Genomic DNA, 19,750 nt, shown 5'->3' on the forward strand with positions numbered 1-19,750 from the left:
AAACAAGCAGAAACAGAATTACGTCGGACTCGAACCAATGTGTGACGAACACACTACAAATGTTTGCACCGGATCAATTTCCGAAGACCAGTTCCACGTCTTGTTGGCTTCGCGGGAATACCGCGAAGTTAATTAACGATCGACCCAGATGATAAATTAATTTTCCGTCTACTTACGTTCGCGTTACCATCGCGGATAACGGGCGATGCCCGTTGTTCCGCTCGTCCCTCGTCGACTTTTCCGCCGTGTGTCGTTTCTCTCTTCTTTCTCTCTGCAAGTTTTCTGGTTTTCATCGGGGATCGGAGAAAAGAGAGACAGAAAGGCAACAGCCGTTTGAACATCAACAGCTGCATCGCAGACCGCCCCAGCTAGCCGTCTCTATTTGCTCCTTTTACATTCTTCGTGGAATAGTTTGGTCTCGCCGCGGATATACACCGACTACGCCCAGAGAACGAAAGAGATTAAGAATATCTTTTGGAGGGCTTCGGTGGCCACCGAGCCGAACCGTTTCCTCCGAACGAGACGCTCGCGGCGAGCACCACTGTTCCTCGTAGAATGAGAAAAAATATCCGTGTCGACCCTTGAACTCGAAACGCATTCTCGACCGAGAGAGGAACGCCAGGAGGAGGGCCTCGGATCGGGAGCAACGCTGAAATTATAAAGTTCCTCGAGTTAAGAAAACGACGCGCAGTGGGACAAAATCGTCCAGAAATGGGCAGAACAAAACAAACTTAATACTGCAAAAATTACCTGCTCTTTTGGTCCTGCGACTTTTTTTTCCTTTTCATTATCTTCGAGAAACTTTAGGACTTGTTTAGTAGGGATCAACAGGTAAATTCTTGGTAGGAATCGTCTCGTTCGTGCAGAATTTACGATTATTATATTTTTATATTTTGATTTTTTAATCTTGCTTTCTGCTACAAATTTAATCTTGATATCTCTACTAATTTTGCAACGTGACTCTTATTTGTCACGTCCGGTAGCTCGATAACCGTAAATTTGTATGGGCTTGATAATTGCTTTGTAAATTAAGGGTTTCTTGTCTGAAGTTAATTCAGGGCCTCTACCGGAATTCGATTAATCTCGAAATATAGTGTTTCCATATCAGTCGTGAATCCAAGTGCATTCCTGAGAGTCTGATCGAAAGAATAGTTGCTATTCTCAGCCGTACTCATATTTAAACCTGTCGTTTTTTATCTTTGGGTGGTCAAAGGGGTTAACCGAAATATTCGTTTCCTCGTGTTTCCGTTTTACGATTCGAGTCCTATGGAGTCAGATAGCGCCGATACCCAGGCACTTAATGCTCGCGAGATATTTAAAGAATGACCGTAAAATTCGATACTAGGCCTCGAATAAAGGTTATCGCCGCCACAGATTGTCTTCCCTTTCAGATCAGTATTTGATTCGATGCTACCTCCTCGAACCCTAGAATTATCAGGATATCGTGTTGGTAAGGATACCTCGAATGAAAAACCAGGCGAAGGATGTGAAATACTCCTTTAATAATACCTGACGAAGCAAATATATATAAATCTATGATACATCCCGCGGCTCGGTGACCGCCCGTTTAAATAGAACTCGTCTCTCGTCGTTCCTCGACGGCGGCCGATCGAGCAACACCGCGCGAACGGGAAACGATACATCAAACCGAGCGAACGTTGATCCTCCGCGTAAATTTTCCCTATCTTTTTACAATCCTTAAAATAGTCCGGTAATAAAACTCGTCCCCGTTTCGCTGCTCGAGGGCGTGCACTTTTCGTCTACTCCCGACGAACGATTAAGGAGAAAATGAACGCGAGAACAGGAATTTTGCTTAGTCTTCGTTCTCCATATCGTACACTTTATATCACAGACAATCGACGACGGTCGTCGTTATGAGACTCTCGTCGCGTTGACGGAATCCTGGTCGGGTTTGGTGGGCAGCGGCCTGTTCGCCATCTTGCTGGCGGGCGTCGAGGTTTGGGGCTCAGGTAGTTCCGAGTAGAGGTGAGCAGTGGCGTCGGAGGGCTCGGCGTATTCGCACAGCAGCGAGTTGGGCCTCTTGTTGTTGCTAGACTTGGTGCCCAGGATGCTCTCGCCCAGAGCCTTCAGGAAGCTCATCGGCCTGCCTTGGTTTCTGGGTGGCTCGAACTTGGGACTGTCGGGGGGCCTGTGGTTCCCGATCTTCGTGCCGCCGTACTGGCTCGCATGGGCGTTGATCAGGTGATCGTTGACGACGTCCGGGGGCAACGGTTGCGGCGCTCTTCCGGCCAGAGTCGCCAGGACAGGCTGCGACAGTCGACTGGTGCTGGGCACTGTCTCGTCACCGGGCAACTCCGCGTACAAGTAGTTCTGCTCGGTGGGTTTCTGATCGCGGGGCTCCGTGTACTCGGTCAACGGGGGCCTTGGTTCGATTCCACTGGGCAGCAGCTTCTCCAACGACGGGGCCTTGGTACCCACGCTGACGGACGGTTTGGGGAGACCCCTGTTCTTCCGTCTGGGTCTGATCACGTCGTACGCGTTCTCCTCCCTGTCCGAAGGCTGTCTGTCGTTGTTGTTGTTGCAGCTCTCCTCCACTTTGATGAGATCGTACAGATGCTCTATCATGTCCCTGGCTTGATTGTAGTTGTCGGGATCGTTTAGTCTCTCCCTGAGGTCTCTGAGGTACTCCTCCGTCAGCTCCTCGGGCAAGGTTTGCGTGGCCTTGTTCTCGGTGTAGGGATAGAGCCCATCCGCGCCCTCCTCGTCGTCCTCCGTCGCCTCTGGCTGGGTCTCCACCTCGAGGATCCTGGTCTCTGGCTGCAGGCCCGCGTACTCGTGCACGCTCAGTCTGGAGATCGATCTGGCCGAGGTGGCGGCCGTCATCCCGCTGCTGGGCGACAACCAGCTGGCGAGATTCATCAGATGACCGGACGTCAGCTTCGGGCACACGCCGCTTCTGCGCATGTAGAGGATCCCGGAGGCCAGGATCACCACCAACACGATGAACACCGCCACCACGCAGATCACCACGATGATCCTCTTCTCGCGTTGCAGCTGCTCCGAGTCGCTCATCTCCAGGTCGAAGTACCCCTTGTGACGCGGGTAGACGTGAGGACCGACGCTGGGCGGACTGACGCTCGGCTTCGGTTTCGCGGACGGTTTCTCGCAGTTGATGTGATCGCCCGCCGTGCATATTATCTGGGTGAAATTCTTCATGGACATGTAGCCCTGGGGCAGATTGAAGCATCTGTCCAGGAGCTGGTCGACCACGCAGAAGCTCGAGTCCATCATCCACGAGACGGAACTGTTCTTGCCGGTCACCTCGCGTATCCAACTGTCCAGGTTGCAGCTGCACTTCTCTTTGAAATAATTGTTGCCCACGCGGGCGGTGTTCACTCGCTGGGAAATCGCGGCGAACTTCAGGGAACCGGGCCGCGCCCTTTGGATATGATTTCCCGTAAAGGAAAACTCGAAGTTAGGAGCCGAGGTCGCGTCCACCTCTGCCATGATCGCATCGGTGTCCAGATCGACGAACAGATTGTAATCGATGGCTATGTGGTTCCACTGATGTAGAACGATCGCGCCCTGATGCAGGTTCTGGAACTCGTTGTTGTTGAAGCTGACCGTGGCCGCGGATATGTCGATGGCACCGGTCTCCACGTCGGATAATCTGGGAAATTGAGAAGAACTTTTCTTTAACTTATTTGCGAAGAATACAAGTTGCATTGCCCCGAGAAGTGAAAGTTAGTCCGTGTCCACGTTCGCGTGATATCGAGGTAATAACTTGGCGCGTGATTAACCTTTTGCTCCGGGTGTCCAGGATATGACTGGCGATATGGCGAGTTGAGAGTGGCGTAAGTCACATGTTAGCTATTCTGCGTAAAAAGATGTTTCGCGTTCGTTGTTTAAAAAATATCCAGACACGTATTAAAGTTACAAAAACACTTCTACATGCTAAGAAACGTGTTATAAAATGACAACCATAAAAGGTTTTCAGTAATAGATTAGAAGTTGTTGTATCGAACTGTGATCGATAAATCTTCGCGTGGGTGACCCTAGGTGTTGCACAGAGGAGTGCACAGGCAAAACGACGGATAAAAGTCATACCTCGAGTATTGTATCGTGAGATTGTCGTGACCAGCCTTGAAGGCTCCTCTCTCGATGCTCTTCAATCGAACGTCGACGAACTCGAGGCTCTGGATGAGCGCCCTGTCGCTGAACGCGCCGGTTTCGATCTCCAGGATGGACGCGTTGCTGATGGTCACGCTGAAGATCGTCATGGCGCAGAATGCATCTTTGCGTATCACTTTCGTCCAAATATCGTCCATGCGGACCTCCGCGATCGCCGATGGGAAGACCGCCGTCGGTAGCTCCGTGATTCTCACGCTTTGGAACATAATCTGCGCCGAGTAATCAGATAATCGAGATTATGGGAAGATCATCGGTCAGGCTCGTGCAGCTGTTGGAAAGTAGCCAACTGCTAAACGAACTTATTTCCCGCTCGTTTGACGAGATAGTTGCTGCCACCAAGCCAAACGGGAAAATAAACACAGACGCGTTTGGGTTCCGTCTTTTTATAAACGTGACGGATTCGCAATTTTTGACTCGAAAGAGATTCGAATCGTGTAACTTTTAACCGGATACTCTTCAATTTTCCAACTAAACGCGCGTACATGAACAATTTCCTGGAATCGATACAACGGCGTACGTGCGGAATTGTAAACAGATGTATCGCGCGTTTCGACTCGGTTTGATAATATATTGACAGTAAAATTTTTATATTTTTCCAGAGTTTGCAATGCCCGGATGACGAAGGAAAACAAATAAAATGTGTACGGGAAATTAATTGATTGATTTTGCGATGCCATGTTTGAATAAAAGATTAACCGGAGCAACGATGCACAGAATACTGGACTGCAGGATCGATCCAAGCCTCGATTTAATTATAATCTGAAACTTTTATTGGTCGTTCGCGACTCTAATCCCTACGATGTGGCTGAAACTGTTACGGTTATGTTTGTTAACGTACTATGTGGGAAGTTACGAGCAATTTGATCCGTGCAAAAGGGGTACAATTTTGAACATTCAAAGTACGGGGTTGAAAATTTACGAATTAAAATTAAAAGTTGTCGACTAGAAGAGAGTAGATAAAGTTTCTTTAACGACGTGAGATATCGAGTAAAAGAAGTCGTTTCCCCATCCACCGGATAAAGGGATTAAATGGATCCAAAGAGAGAAGACTGTTAAGCAGTCCTTAATTTCCTTTATCCATTGGATAAAGGGATTCGGTTGATCCACTGACCTTGGTCGCTGGTCCATGCCTGCCGTGTTGAGAAGATTCGAGCTTGAACGCGTTGCTGGACAGCTCCAGGGTGGGCACCTCCCTGACCGCTATCCAGAGCAATCGCGAGAAGGCGTTCGGCTTGATCCCCACGTGTCTGCATCTCGATATCGAGACGCTCAGCGTCCCGCGCGAGTTCCTGAACGCGTGGCTCTCGAGGATGACGCTGTTGCACTCGGACACCTCGAGGTGCGTGTTCGGGGCGCTCAGGTTCTGAAAGGCCTGCCTCTTGGCCACCAGGCTGTAAATACCCGACACGTGAACCCGCTTCAGAGGCGCGCCGTCCGCGAACGCGCCTGACTGGATCCTCAACTCCCTGCAGTGGGAAACCTCCACGTCCATCACGTCCACCGGAATGGCTCCCTCCAGTAACTCCACGTCCTGCCGACAAAAAATCCAAATAAAATTGGTCGTTACGACGGTGAACCTGGACGTGTTAGGCTGTCGGGGGCGTTGATCGGAGGAGAAGGTATTTTAATCTCTGGCAGGGTTAGGAGGATGATCCTGCGGTGCGCCATTGTGTGGCGAACAGGTAGATCGACTGCTTTGTACGAGATGTTTTAGAAAGCGTTAGCGTTGAATCACGAGGGTAGGAAAAACAAATTTTGTTGTTGTTAATGTATCCATGAGATCTCGCTATAGTCGTGAACAGTAAAAAAAGAAAAATAACCCACGCGGTTGTGAATAGTTTAGAGAACTTGTGGCTGACCGAGTCTAAAAGGAGTCGACATTCGACCTCGGTCGAACGAAAGGGAAGTGGAATTACAGTTGTCATAAAATTTCTGTTATAAGCATCATCCTCCCTCTAATTCCGTAACGATGAAAAGAGTCGACGAGGGTCTTTTAATAGACCGCTCGAGAATAATTTCTGAGAATAATTTGCGTATTACGGGTCCGCCGGCGGCGAATGGTAATTAGATAGTTAAAAATCTCCATAATGAAGCCGGAAGTCCTTTGGCCTGTCGCGTTTTAAAGTCAACAAGTGAATTCCTATCGGAGCGAATTACTCGTGGCAATTGCGGAACCGCCCGCGGTGGGGAAAAAGGGGAAAAAGGAAAACGCGACAAACTGGGACGCTCTCTTGAATTAACGTCACGCAACAATTAATGCCTCGGCTGTTAATTGATCGGCCGTGCCATCGACCCTTACAAATTCCCGGTTCAATTAAATTTCCCCCGATCGAAATCAAATTTCGCGCAATCGGCCCATCCGTCGTTGTCGAACCGATGTAATCGTGAAATTTTAATTCAATTAGGTTGTAACATCAATGCGGCAACGGGTCGCGTGTCATCGGCGAATTTAGAGTAATATCCAACTCGTGCTAATTTTGTGCTAAAGTTGTGTTCTTACGAATACTCTTAATACCAACTTCTCTGTTTCCAAGAAATTAAAGATGGTCACCGAGAAACTAACGGGACCAAGTGCAAAGATCAGAACAGGGAATTTATCAAAAGCTTGAATATGCATAGAATAGGGAACAATCCTGAATATTTAAAAATATTCTAGAGTTATTTTAATAGAGAGGAATGTGGTAGAAAAATGTTCTACCATGAGAAGGTTTTATTATTCTACGTTGTATATCCTTGCAGAATATCCTTGTAGAAAATGGAAACGTATGCGTTCAGAACTAAAAATAACATCACGAAACGGGAGACGATTATTAATAAATGGTATTGTAATATTAATAAGTTGAAATTAATATCTACGTTATTATACCAGTCTTCAAGAACATAATCGATGTATTCTCCAGGTACGAATATTCTATTTTTATTTCCGCGGTTCTATTATCGGGAAATTGGTTTATCAGAAACGTTTTATCGCTCAATTATTTTCGATAATCGATGCGCCACTGAATTTTCCTCTTCAAAACCGTTCCCTCGGCAGCATCGTTTCCCGAAACACGAAAGATCCTCGAAATCGAGTACGCTCGGAAACGATTCTCTATGTTCACGGGCCGGAAGATGAATCCGTAATGAGGCGGAAGCCATTTACAGCGCGAGTCTTCGTGAAAAGTAAATCACGTCAGCTGAAACACGCAATTACCGAGAATATCTGTATCGTGCAACGTTTGCCCAAGGTTCTGCGTTTACATATTTATTATATAATGCGTGCGTCGTAACGAGACGCCGGCGAACCGATGCTATTCCAGGATTGCCATTTTGTAACGGGAAAAGGACTGCTAACGAAGTCATGGGCGTCGCTTTGCAGTCCTGTTCCCTTTGAACCACCGACGATAAAACAGGACGGGGGAAAAAATCCGCCCAGAAATTCGAATAAGCAAGTAACGCGAGAAATCGAATTTTCCCTTGTCTCTCGTTAAACCACGAAACGAGCCAATTGTCTCGTCTTCGTTCCCTCGTAGCTCGTTCGCGAGTCGTCGTTAAAATTCGTACGGTTTCGATGTAAATTTATGGATTTATTGTAAACGAAACGCGGAGCGTTGTTTCGCCGCGATTATAAATGGACAGCGTCGAGAGTCGTCGACGGCGATCGAATCGGCTCGCTTGTCATTAGCACGCATACGTCGATAGGGCGTTTGTGTTTTCGGTGCCATACTAATCACGTTCTCAGCGAAAGAGCAAGGGAGACTGGCGGCGAGAGAGAAATTGTTGGCCCACGACGGGTTACCTTTAAAAGTACTTCCGCTGACGTCGGCTTCCTGGCCGTTCCCCGCTATCTGTACGTTTGTCAGCGCGCCAGTTTAATGAAATGTTCGAACGCCATGCCAAGCAATAATTCCGCTGTTTCCCCTCTGCTCTTTTAAACGCTGGAACGCGAAACGAGTCGCAATCCCGTATACGGAATTATGAAATCGAGAATTCCATTCGGAGGGAGTCGTTATCGCGGGCAAAATTTCGAGGGAACGAAAGGCGAACAACGTACGATCCGTTATTTGTCGTACGACCAAAACAAAGCGTTCAACGAGTGGCTGGTTCGATCGAACAAACGGAATTTTTATTTTAAACAATTCTATTTGCAACGATATTATTCGTCGACGATCTATGAAATTTTTTAGAATTTTAAGCGATCGCGTTTTACTGTCGACGAGCAGGGGACTGCGCACAAATGGTTAATTATGTTTCGATCAATGGTCGTTTTAAACTTCAGGGGCCCCAATTACGTTTCGACTTTTAACGGTTGTCGATACGCTCTCAATTAAATCTCACTCGCAGTCAGTTTCAATTAACCTAGCAAACAGGATGTTTCGTGAAACGGGGCACGACTTCGGAGGCGAGTTCGACACAAATATTGAGGAACGTTCATATAAATAGCCGCCCTGCCGATTTTCGTTATCGAATTACCTCAGATTTTACAATTTTAACAATTCACAATGTTTTATTAATGGCATCAAACCGAGCGCAATTCGTTTGTATATTTAGAACTGAGATTCGGTATCTTACAGCGCGACATTATGAATCATTTATGAGCACTCTGATAATGTTCGATGAATCATTTCAATTCTATCTCTCGTCAAGGACTCTCTCTAAAGCTTCAGTAACATTTTCTGTACGATGGATATATAATTATAGTAGTAGATTAATCAAACAGAATATTTTTACACTTGAGTATTACACACATGCTAGTTTCTTTCATGCAAAAAATCACACGTAGTCGTAGATGTAATGCCTACATCATTATCGAATCACCTCTCGTTCAAAACATCCGCCATTTCTAGGAAACGGCTATCCAGTGTCTGGACTATACAGTGGGTAATTATAGTTGTAATTACAGAATTATAATTTCCACGGTACGTTTACACATTTTCAGACGGTTTATAACAGTGTACCATCCCGTGAGGTTAAACGAGTAAAAGAATAACGAAAGGAAACAAGATTGAACCGGACTCATAAGCTGAAATCGATCAATAACTAAAAACAAACACGACTTTGCTGAAACTTCGAAAGAAAATTCAGAGTTTGCTGGCAGGTAATTCGCGAGCGTCTCGGGCGCAACTCCGTCGAACAAATTAGCGACAGACAGAGACGATACGGTCGCGACACCTTGGGAAACACCGGGCGTAATATTAACGCTCGCAGGAGGAAACTTTTCCGTCCAATTTGCGAGGGGGGGGGGGTAGAAAAATGGAGTACGCTTGTCGCTCCGGATCGGCCGTGCCTCATTTTTCCTCGGGATTCCCCGAACACGCGCGCGCCCCCGGTGATTTATATTCGCCCCCGCCGCGAAGTTTATCTTCGCGGAAACGGTGGAGCGGGTTCCGGGGGAGTTTCCCCGGTAACGTTTCGTGGAAGCTTCGAAAACGCTTTTCCCACGGTGTTGGCCCGCCGTGGCGTAAACGGAGAAAGGTCTGAGAAATCTAAACGCGATACGAGTCGCGGGAGAATTTGAAATTTACATGTGAAAACGCGTGGCCCCCGCGCGTCCGGTGTACCGTGTTGCTGTTACGTCGTCGATGGGAACGATAGCGCGAAGAATGAAGGGGAGCGTCCAGAAGGCTATTTTTTCGAGCGACGAACAGGTATCTCGAAGAAGAAGGGCGTTCCCTCACAAAAGACTCCGGGATAGGAGGGTTCATTGTGTCTGGAGCCGGTTTCGAGGAGTCTTACGCTCGGTGCTTCCGCGGGTCGAACGACAGAGTCGACGCGTCGCGTCAATCCGCGGGATAAGTCTACCGCTAGAGATGCTCTAATCCCTTAATACCCTCGTATCTCGTGCCCTTTCCACGGCAACGCGACAACGGTGAAACTTTCCCGCCCTCGTCAACCTGTGCCACTACAAAACACCAGCCAGAAACGACCCGGAAAAGTACCCGCCTGGAAACGCTCGAGGGAGCATTCTGAGGAGGATGATCGAAATCCGTGGCAAGACACGCTTGTTCGGTCAGTTTCAACCCTCGACCCTCGCGGCTCCGGTCCTTTTCTCACCCTGGGAGACTTTATTCCAACGATAGATTATCTGTGTTCCATCCAATTTCTATTTGCACTGGACAGGCATCGATTAAAGGGGTTCTTTTTCCTTTCCTTGACTAGGCTAAGTATGATCAATTACACTCGACTTTGATATATGAATTTTACGTTAATTAGGAACGGTAGATGCATACAGAGATATAATATAATTATAATATTTTTTCATTCATAGCGATTCAACTGGCGAAAACAATATGTGGAGATAGTAGTTCTTATTACAATTAGTTACATCAGAGTAATTTTTTTAATACCTTGGGAAATGAACAGATGATAAAATGAATTTCATCATCATGAAACATTATGTTAGTACATATTGCCCACTTCTTTCCTATATTATTCTTAAATTGGACGATTGTTTAAAAATTGAGATTTTACTGTAGTCTCGAACAGATAATTTCTAATATGAAGTACATTCCAATAAGTAAATCACAATTGAAACTCTTTTCTTGCCAAATAATTTTCCTCTGTCGTTTAACAACGGTTTTGGAAGATGAGGAATAAATTCTGCACTCTTTTTTGAAGCATATCCACGGCATAAAAAGTACATTGCATTTTAAAAGTATCCAGGAGCCAGCCTGTTACCGCATCGAGCGAACGTCGATGGAGAGAGGGTCGGTAGCACGGCGCTAACGTTAAGAGCCCAGAGAGAAGTTTCGAAGATTTTCCTCCTTCCACCACTTCCACGGACTTCCTATTTTTCGAGGGGGGGTTTCCGAAAATTTGTTTATCTTTCCCCGTGGCGCTATTCTCGGTACGAGTCCTCCGGGCGTTTCGCCTCTCGTCGAGCCACCGCTGAAAGTCTGCCCCCTCACCTTGTACTCTTCCCCTTTTTGGAGAGCTAAATTCGTTATCTGGTTATATTTTTGGCCCCGCGCGATATCACAACATCCATTTGGAACGCGCGGGCTAAGCGATTCTAGCCGCGACCGGGCTTGATTCATTGTAATGCGCTCGGCGAAGCCCGCGGAAAGAAATACGATCGTTTTCCGCGGAAAGTGCGCGCGAGGAATAATTAAATAATTGTTGCGCCGCTGACGGTCTTGTAAATCACGACGCAGCATCTGGTTGCACTTCGTACTCCACGGCGCGGTGGTTTTCGTTCAGTGTGAAAGATACTCCGCGAGAAGATCCAATTTCTAACAGGATTCCATCTTGTTTGCTCTACGATTTTTTCTGTTAAGCAAGATTTCCCAGGACAGGGCTTCCTATCCAAATTAACGAACAACGCTGTCGACAAATGAGATTATTGCGCGTTTTCTCTCCTTTCCAAACAGTTTCAAAGCGCACACAGTGACCCAAATAAGAAATAAACACTGCTCACTATTACCTCGATATAGTGGAGCTTAAACGTAAATTGCACGAACTATCGAGATCCTTTTCTCTATGCATAACGTAGATTATTTTCCACTAACATCTTCATTTGATAGATATCAACCGTCTGTGGGAGCGGTTCGCGTCTCGAAGGCAGAGATTGCCTGCTTTAAATTGAGAAAACCATTTGCGGAACGGTACTCTCGCTCGTAGCATAAATCTGTTTCTCCGCTTCTGCGACATTTTCATTTTTACGATAATAAAGACGCATCGTACGCTGAAAATGCACTTTATTATCCTTTATTACGCGCTCTTCTGCACAATTTAAAAAAAGAATGAAAATGAAGTCTGCTTCTCCGACGAGGACTTCACTTTCGTTGGCAATTTGTCTCAAAATATGAGGAACCCCCGAATTAACGATTCTCAAGTATTCAAACGCGCCTCAAAGAGCTAAGAGAACCATCCGGGGGGTTCATTAGCGATGATGATTCACCGTCTCGCGTCTCCGCGCTTCTAACTTGGGCTTTCCTAGCACTGTTACGTCGCTGGTAACGCGAAGCCGTGTTCCACCAGCTCCTACAGTGTTCCTTTTATTTTTCAGCCTCGCCATTCTCCATCCAGCGCGATTTACCGGCTCGATTTCAACCGACGCGCTCGCCTTGAACTCGCGGCGAGCTCAGGTGGAAAGGAATCGCGTCCCGGTGGCGCGTCGTCGACAAAGTATCTACTCGTCGACGACGACGCCAGCCGCGCGGATTGACACCCACGCGAATGATTGTTAATTGGACCGGGCGAACCCGGCCGTAGGTTGCAAACGAATGAAAACGGTGTCAGGGAATCCGACGCCGAGAACAATCAGGCCAGTGTGCCTGGAAAGTCTTTCGAAGCTAACAGCCGTGGACTCTGTTCAGCGATCGCAGCCTCGATTAAGGCACTTCGTTACAAACCGGCTTCCCTACGCGCTTCTTTCCTCGAAAAGTGTAGCGAGGCTTTTTGTCCACGTCAAGAAACGATGGGAGTATTTCGTAATCGAGTCCCTGTCGTTTTTTGGGGGGCATACGAGACAAACGGAAGCTTTGTCTATGTTTCTTTAAAAGATGCATTTCTTCCTGGGCGATCAAAAATTGAATAGAATTTCATTGCATGGTAAATACGAGAACTCATCGTCGCGTGCGTTACTTCGAGATGAATTAACATAATTTGTAAGTTGGCGTCAGTCTGACGATGACTAAACTCGAGGGGATAAAATGAAATTACAACGCCTAGAAAGATCGTGAAATTCATACGCGGTGTCAAATTATCCATTTCGTAAATCTGTTTCCAGCGGAAACTAGTCCCGCTCGTGACCCAGATGATATTATTGTTTGATATTTTTTAAATACGCCTCCAGCGGATCGTCGAAGGCAGATTAGACGATTGCACCAGCGCGTGAGAAATGCCCCGCTCTACTGCGGCGCGCATGGTTTGAAATTAAATCGTAAGGCGAGGGGTTAACCAGCGTTGAAATTTCGTTTCACACGGAAGACGAAACCGATCGCGTGACCAAGAACGATCGAGGACAGGGTGCGGCGATGGCGACTGCAAGTGCTTCCTGCCGACCACTCCTGACCTGTCGCTCCATTAAGAAATGAACTCGGAACGGAACCGTCGAATTACATTCTGTTTCGCTTATTACCGCAATCTTTGCATTGAAACAAACGGTCTATGGGTCGCGCGCGGGTGCATAAATTAAACGTGATAAATCCTCGATTTCGGTAATTCCACGGATTAGAAATAATTGATCGACTGTCCCTATTATTCTAAATTATATCGTTTGCACAAGGGCATAGTTCTCGTATGGATAAAAATTTAAAAATTTTACGCTGCTCAAGGATGGGAGTCGCGGAGGGCAAGATCAATTAAGAAGCCAGTTCGCTAAATATATCGGGGTCTCGGTTAGGATAAAATACGAGAAGGGGATTTATGCTTGCGATTCCTCGTAACGCGCGACAGGAGATTCGAAACATTTTCTCGGGTGCATCGGTGACGTCACGGTCGGTGCATCGCTCGGAACAGCTGTGAGGATCTTCGAAATAAAGAAGGAACGGGGCCACGAACGGACGGGAAACGCTTCCTACCAGTTTCGTACGCGAGTCGCCAGATATACAGGGACCCGTTTCCACGCTCGATGAATGACTAAGACCGCTCTTAAAATTCGTGCCATTTTGCGCGCTGACTCAAAGGATGAGACGGGGATAACGCCGGCTATTTCTGCATCTAGCCGCCCCGGCACAAAGAGGACCTTCGGTTATGGACGACGCTCGAACTCGACGCCCCGACCTCCGGTTTAGTTCGCGAATTAATTGCGAAATTATGGGAACAAGAATAATGGCTCTGTTATCAAAGAAAATAATAACCACGGAATCGTTACGCTGGTATATTCTTGGGTAATGTTTGGCCTTCGACGCGGAGGAACCAGTTTTTAGTAGTAGGTACGAGCACCACCTGGACCGTTATTTAAAGCTTGCGGTGCTCGACACGTTATAAATGCGTATTGTCGATCAAAGTTGCGGTGACGCTAGGAAGTGGTTGCAATCTTGAACAGGTTGTCGAACACGCGATCCGGAACGTTAGATTTCACCGATCGATCGATCCTTAATAACGAAAACTAAGAAAATTCGAAGAAATGGCGGTTCAAGATTCTCTATCGAATTTTCACGTTGTCGAGTATCTTACAAAAGTAACCGAAATAGCACTCGAGGAAACAATTCTGTTTATCGCTAGTTTCAAAGATTTCAACAGTCTCGATGCCGTCGACTGAAGTTCGAACCGCAGGAATTGATCCTGAGACGTAATTCGAAAACACTTTACAAGAATGTAAAAATAAAGAAGTTTCGAGGGTAATAAAAGTTCCCCAAACAGCGCCGAAAACTTTCCAACGCCCGACTCATGCAACGCGTTACGAATCAAGTGTATATTTTCACTTTCTCGTGCAAGAAACTTCCTCCGGTTGCTGAATCGGCGATATTTACACTGCCGCCCAACGTTCGGTTATTCTATCTTTGTAGAAACGAACTTTGTAAGGGTGACATTCTTTCTAGAAAATGTACGAACGTGTTACGGGAACTCCCAGCGTCCAAATATAATTTTCACCGTCGGTTTAGTATTTTCCGGTGAATACGATGTATCATAAATTTCTTTGTCCAGACTGTCTCGACATTGGACCGGCTGGAACGAAATGCGATGTCCAGACAGTCTAGACGTAGGACCGCAAGGGGTGAAAAGAACATTAGTTAGGTATGATACAAAATATAAACTGCCAGTCGCAAATATTCCTTGGACAAACAGGAAAGCTTTTTTATTCGTATACAATTTTCACTTCTTTCAAAATACTGAAGATTCATTGTTCAAAAAATGAAAGAAAGTGTCTCAAAATACACAGGGAATTAGAATTAAAAAAAATGTTTTATTAATCCAAACGAAAAACAGATGTTAGGCTTCTCGTTGTCGCCATCAGGATGTACGCTTTGGTACCACTTCCCCTCGTCGTTTTCTCTTTTCAACGGCGGTGGGAATAATTTAAATGTTAGTGATATGTGATAGTATTTCCCTTAAAGCCTTCGCGTACGCACGAAAACAGGTTTATTTGTTTTAACCCACCAAGGGTGCACCTTACTTTGGAGCAACGTACGTTCGTGCAACGAAAAAACTCTGAAGCTCGTTACCTCGTTATCAACAACCCACATAACCGTGCAACGTCGGCGCGATACCTTTGAAGGAGAGAAAGAAGAAGAGAAAAAAAGAATCTTTAGAAGGATGGCCACCGTATGGTGTAAAGTTTCAATGGGGAGGGATGGTGGATAGCTGCAGCAGCGAGGAAATCCTAACGGAGTAATCGAATTTAGTCGTCGGCCGGGTCATAAGCAACAAGAGGGATGATGTTACAACCCTCGTTCGTTGGGTTTTCGCTTTTCGAAGGTTTCCCCGTGAAACTCGCTGCCATGGGCAGCGAGAACGCAGTCGTTCGGACGAAGGGTCGCGTACGAGGAGCTGCGCCCCGAGGCGTCGTCTGAAGAGAAAGAAAACAAACGGAAGGAAACACAAAGTCCCCTGGAATGGTTCTGGGGCCCCCAGGGAGTCGAGAAAGGCATTCCTACGAGTTGCAAGTCGAAATTATACAGGGGCTGACTCCCTGTTCCAAGGATAAACAAATGATTTAAGATCGCAACGACGGATGTTGCGTTCCAGCGCTACGAGATCTCGGTAAACACCGAGAACCGACGCTTCGGAGACACAAACCGAGTTTAATTAAGCCCGCAATTAGCCATCCTTTGCCCGTAGACGGAGGGACGGAAGCTGGTGGCGCGTTTGGTCGAAAAATAGGCCGACCACGCTGTTTGGACGCGAACGGAGGCGTTAAACAGTACCGTCGAAGATAAATTATGGCGGATCAAACACCGCTTCTCGAAAAACAATCGAAGCTTGACCGAGTTTTCGCCAAACGTTCTCAAATTTCGTTGTCCCAAGCATCAGTCGGAGAATTTGCGAATTCGAAAGATCTTAGTGGAACTGAAATATTCAAACAATTCAGGAACGTTTTTTACGACGATGCTTTCCCTTTTATAAATATTTATAAGGTCAGTCATCCTCAACTTTCCTTATCAAGGGGAGCGAAGGTCTCGGAAACTTTAATTCAGCCATGACCTCCAATCGCTTGAAACTTTTATTCGCGACACATTTCCAATAACGATCGCCTGGATAATCGATTCGGATAAAAAGAGCATCGTCCACAGATTTACTCGAATTATGGTCGAAACGTCGAACGTCGAAAAGCAGTATAATTTATAGTTACAAATATAAATAACGAGGAGAAATTACTCTTCGAAACGCAAACAGCTCTTGGAATAATGTCTTCGTTTGAGGAGAACGGGGCACCGCGGGAAAAGAGGTTTCGCCTCGAAGGCTCTTTCGAGTCGTATTTCGAAGCACCCGTCGACCCCCAAATTATACGGCAGAAGAAATACTCGATCGAGAAGATAAATAATTAAGCAGTTTCGAGACACGTGCCGCGAATGCCGAGCACAAGCGCCGCCCAGCCGTTTCGATTTTAAGGCTACGAGTCACGAACTATCGGCGATCCGTCCGTTGAATCGGAATTGACGAACGACCGACAATGGTGCTCCCTGGATTATAATAGGTGATTCCCACCAGCGCCAAATGGACGCGACGATCACGCTCGACGAAAAATATAGCATCGAGATTGCTTATACCGTCCGTTTGATACGCCTACCAAGCGAGCTGTGGACGCCATAATAAATTAATTCCCAAGCAAGACTCATTATTAAACGATTGGATCGAAGATTTAGAGCTTAGTAAACGCTGTGCACTATTGTAGTCCGCATATAAAAAATGAGTATGGTATAAATTCCTGCATCTTGAATTTTACGTACATATTTATCAACACAAAAATTATAGATTGGACCGTAAGATGTGTTTACATTAGCGCTTATTCTGTTAGAAATAATTTTTAATCTATAAAATAGGCTTCATAGTGCGTTTTGGAATAAGAGAAATATTCCCTTTTCAGTATGTGTTTATAGAACACGCGGATAAAATTTCAAGTCAATTGAAAGTCAGATTTCGAAAAATTGACATGTACGTAGCCATGAAAAGGACGCGTAGGTGGTTGCATAATGCAAGTGGATGATTACTATCACTTTGCTCCTCTTTCAAGCAAAGAAGTTTTGTGACCTATATACGAAGATCTCGCATCCGATGACTAGATAAAGAGATGCTTAGGTATCCATACGCAAAACGGTAACAAAAGCTAGGATAATAGTCATTGGCAATTTAACCCTAAGCATCTATTTCCTTCTGCAATGGAGACACTTATTTTTAAACCCCCCTCGTCAACTCTTCCTAGTCTCTTTCTTCTACACGTGGAAGACAACTGCATAACAACCTAATTTTTATTTGAAACAAAAAACGAAATTCTACCTGTTGAAGAATGAAAGCCTACAAACATTAATCTCGACGGAATCACGTGGACGATACCTTCGTTTTTTCGTGTACGCGCGTGGAAAGGGTACTAAATTCCTCTTCAATGATCGCAGAGATAATTCGGAATCGTATTGGTGTTCGATGGGCAGTGATGTCTGTGAATGATTTGAATTGTCGTCGAAATGTTTTCGTAGATTTTCCGAGTATTTCCTACGATACAAATTGTAGAATAGCAACGGATCACCGTGACGCCGACACGTTGTTTTATCACGACGATGGGTTCAAACATAACGAAGTCGAGACGGGAACAACGAAGCTTTCAGAAGTATTTGGAAAGTTACGTCTCTGTTTCCTTCGACGTGGAAATTGGCCGTGAGTAGTAAAGCTAAATGAAGAAACCCAGAAGCGGACTACCCTTTTCTGCTCGAGGATGGTCGGTGTTTATAGTTGTAATTCAAGCTGAGACGACGGTAATCGAGTTATTCGAGATTCGATTAACTGCTCCCGACGCGTTGGAAATACCGTCTTGTTCGTGGATAGAGTTAACAGTACTGAATTTTTCCTCCGCACGTCTCAATTGTCGTTTCCGGTTCGTGCATCCTGTATTCGATGAAACTCGATCGTGTCCCACGCCGTAAACCATTAATAGTCATTCTGTATCGATTCATATCGACGGATCCTATTCTAGTCGGTGGATAAAAACAAATCGACGACGCGTTTCGCGCTTAAATCCTTCGAATTCTTTAATAAACCAGATTTAATCGAGTCCGTGACGTCAAACCCGAATTCCATTTCCAAAAAACAATTACGATCCACCAAATCTTGATAAAATTTATCTCGTAAAATATCGATGCGACGAGGATGGAAACGTATCTTCTCGCTTCCCGCTGGAACTCGCGTTTCAATTTGTGTCTAAGCGATTTCGTTACTTTACGATCCGCGTATAATTTTATCTTGGAAAATATTGAGCCTGATATTCGGGAAATTGGTCGCTGCTAATCGTCTTCGATGGCGATAATTTCGTTATCTAACCGAGCGAATGGGACGTCGTGCCCCGCCGCGTTCGCAAACTCCGCGAATCTATTTCTAAGCGAAACGCATTTTCTCCGAGCCTTATCGAGCTTCCTCAAAACGACACTTCGTCCGGGAGAAGTTTCGCCATCTGCGTTTATTTTTTTCCTCTGACAAAGCGACGAGCTTCTCCGCGACGTCTCGGCGCGAATACCGCGGGACGTAGCTCCTAATGGCGAAGATAACGATATTATCTGCATGATTCAGAGCCGAAGAAACGAACAATCGGCGAAACCTTTCGTATCAAGGACGCCTCTGCTCGCGAGATGTCGCAAGACTATAATTTCGTTCCGCCGAAGTCTCAATTTTATTTACGGTAGAACTCGTTAGGGGCTCGTCAAAAGCAGCCTGTGATTCTCCACGTTTCAAGTTTTGCTCTTTGTACGACAATATATGTAGATTTTATCACTGTGCTCGCGGCACAGACGGTAATAATAATAATTTCGCGCGAAACTGACAGCACGCTAACCAAAAATAATAAACTAAAAGCGGAACGCTCGAATTTTTCATCCCTTGGAATTGTTATTCCCAGAGATTTATATTATATTTTCATTCCCAGCAAAATAATTTGCTCCTGTATTGCGTCTGCAACTTCTTATTACGCGGTAATAACACGGAAGAAAATGAAACAACGTCAGCGAAGCGAACAATGAAAATAATTAAACGAGTAGAAAGCTTGGCAGAATTATGAATTAAATAATGCTTTAAATGTCTCGTGGTTTTTTTTTTATGGCCGTTTTACCTACCGTTGCCATGGATGATCGAGACATCGCCGTAGCCACGAAACAAAAGTCTCCGTCCTCTCGTATAATCCGCGATGTTAACTTTTGCGAGATAAATATCCATTACAACGTTGTTGCCCGGGTACTTTGAATTTCAAAGTTTGAAACCAGAGATCAGAGACAGCTTGCATAGAGACGAAGTCGCGGAGGACGGAGTATGACAACGGAAGAAAATGAGCTAAAGGGAATGGGATTCTATGGTAATTCTGCGGTAGGAAAAGCGTCGTGGAGAAGCCAGGGGTTCGAGAGTTCGATCTCTGGTAAATCTTAAGTCGGAGCGCTGTGTAAAAGTTTCTTTTTATCGAGTATTGGAAGTCGAACGGGCATTCGTTACGCGACACAGATGCCGTCGAGCAAATGTTCGAACGAAACAGGAGTCT

The 19,750-nt window shown here is 45.8% G+C and overlaps 2 protein-coding genes across 2 annotated transcripts in view; one reads left to right on the forward strand and one right to left on the reverse strand.

Moving 5' to 3' along the window:
* LOC122395262 (E3 ubiquitin-protein ligase MYCBP2) overlaps positions 1–19,750 on the forward strand; it is a 316,312-nt gene that overhangs the window by 270,483 nt on the left and 26,079 nt on the right. The window lies entirely within an intron of this gene.
* Positions 1,628–19,750, reverse strand: part of LOC122395263 — a 30,059-nt gene continuing 11,936 nt past the window's right edge. The window contains exons 2-4 of the mRNA XM_043392707.1: positions 5,264–5,683; positions 4,069–4,361; positions 1,628–3,631 (exon numbers count right to left, since the gene is read on the reverse strand). Of these exons, the coding sequence (XP_043248642.1) occupies positions 1,873–3,631; positions 4,069–4,361; positions 5,264–5,683 (2,472 nt within the window). The 3' untranslated portion in view covers positions 1,628–1,872. The remainder of the gene's footprint in view (positions 3,632–4,068; positions 4,362–5,263; positions 5,684–19,750) is intronic.

The sequence above is a fragment of the Colletes gigas genome, unplaced genomic scaffold (genome assembly GCF_013123115.1).
Source record: "Colletes gigas isolate AHSC1104 unplaced genomic scaffold, ASM1312311v1 Colletes_gigas_Sc00005, whole genome shotgun sequence".
Lineage (NCBI taxonomy): Eukaryota > Metazoa > Arthropoda > Insecta > Hymenoptera > Colletidae > Colletes > Colletes gigas.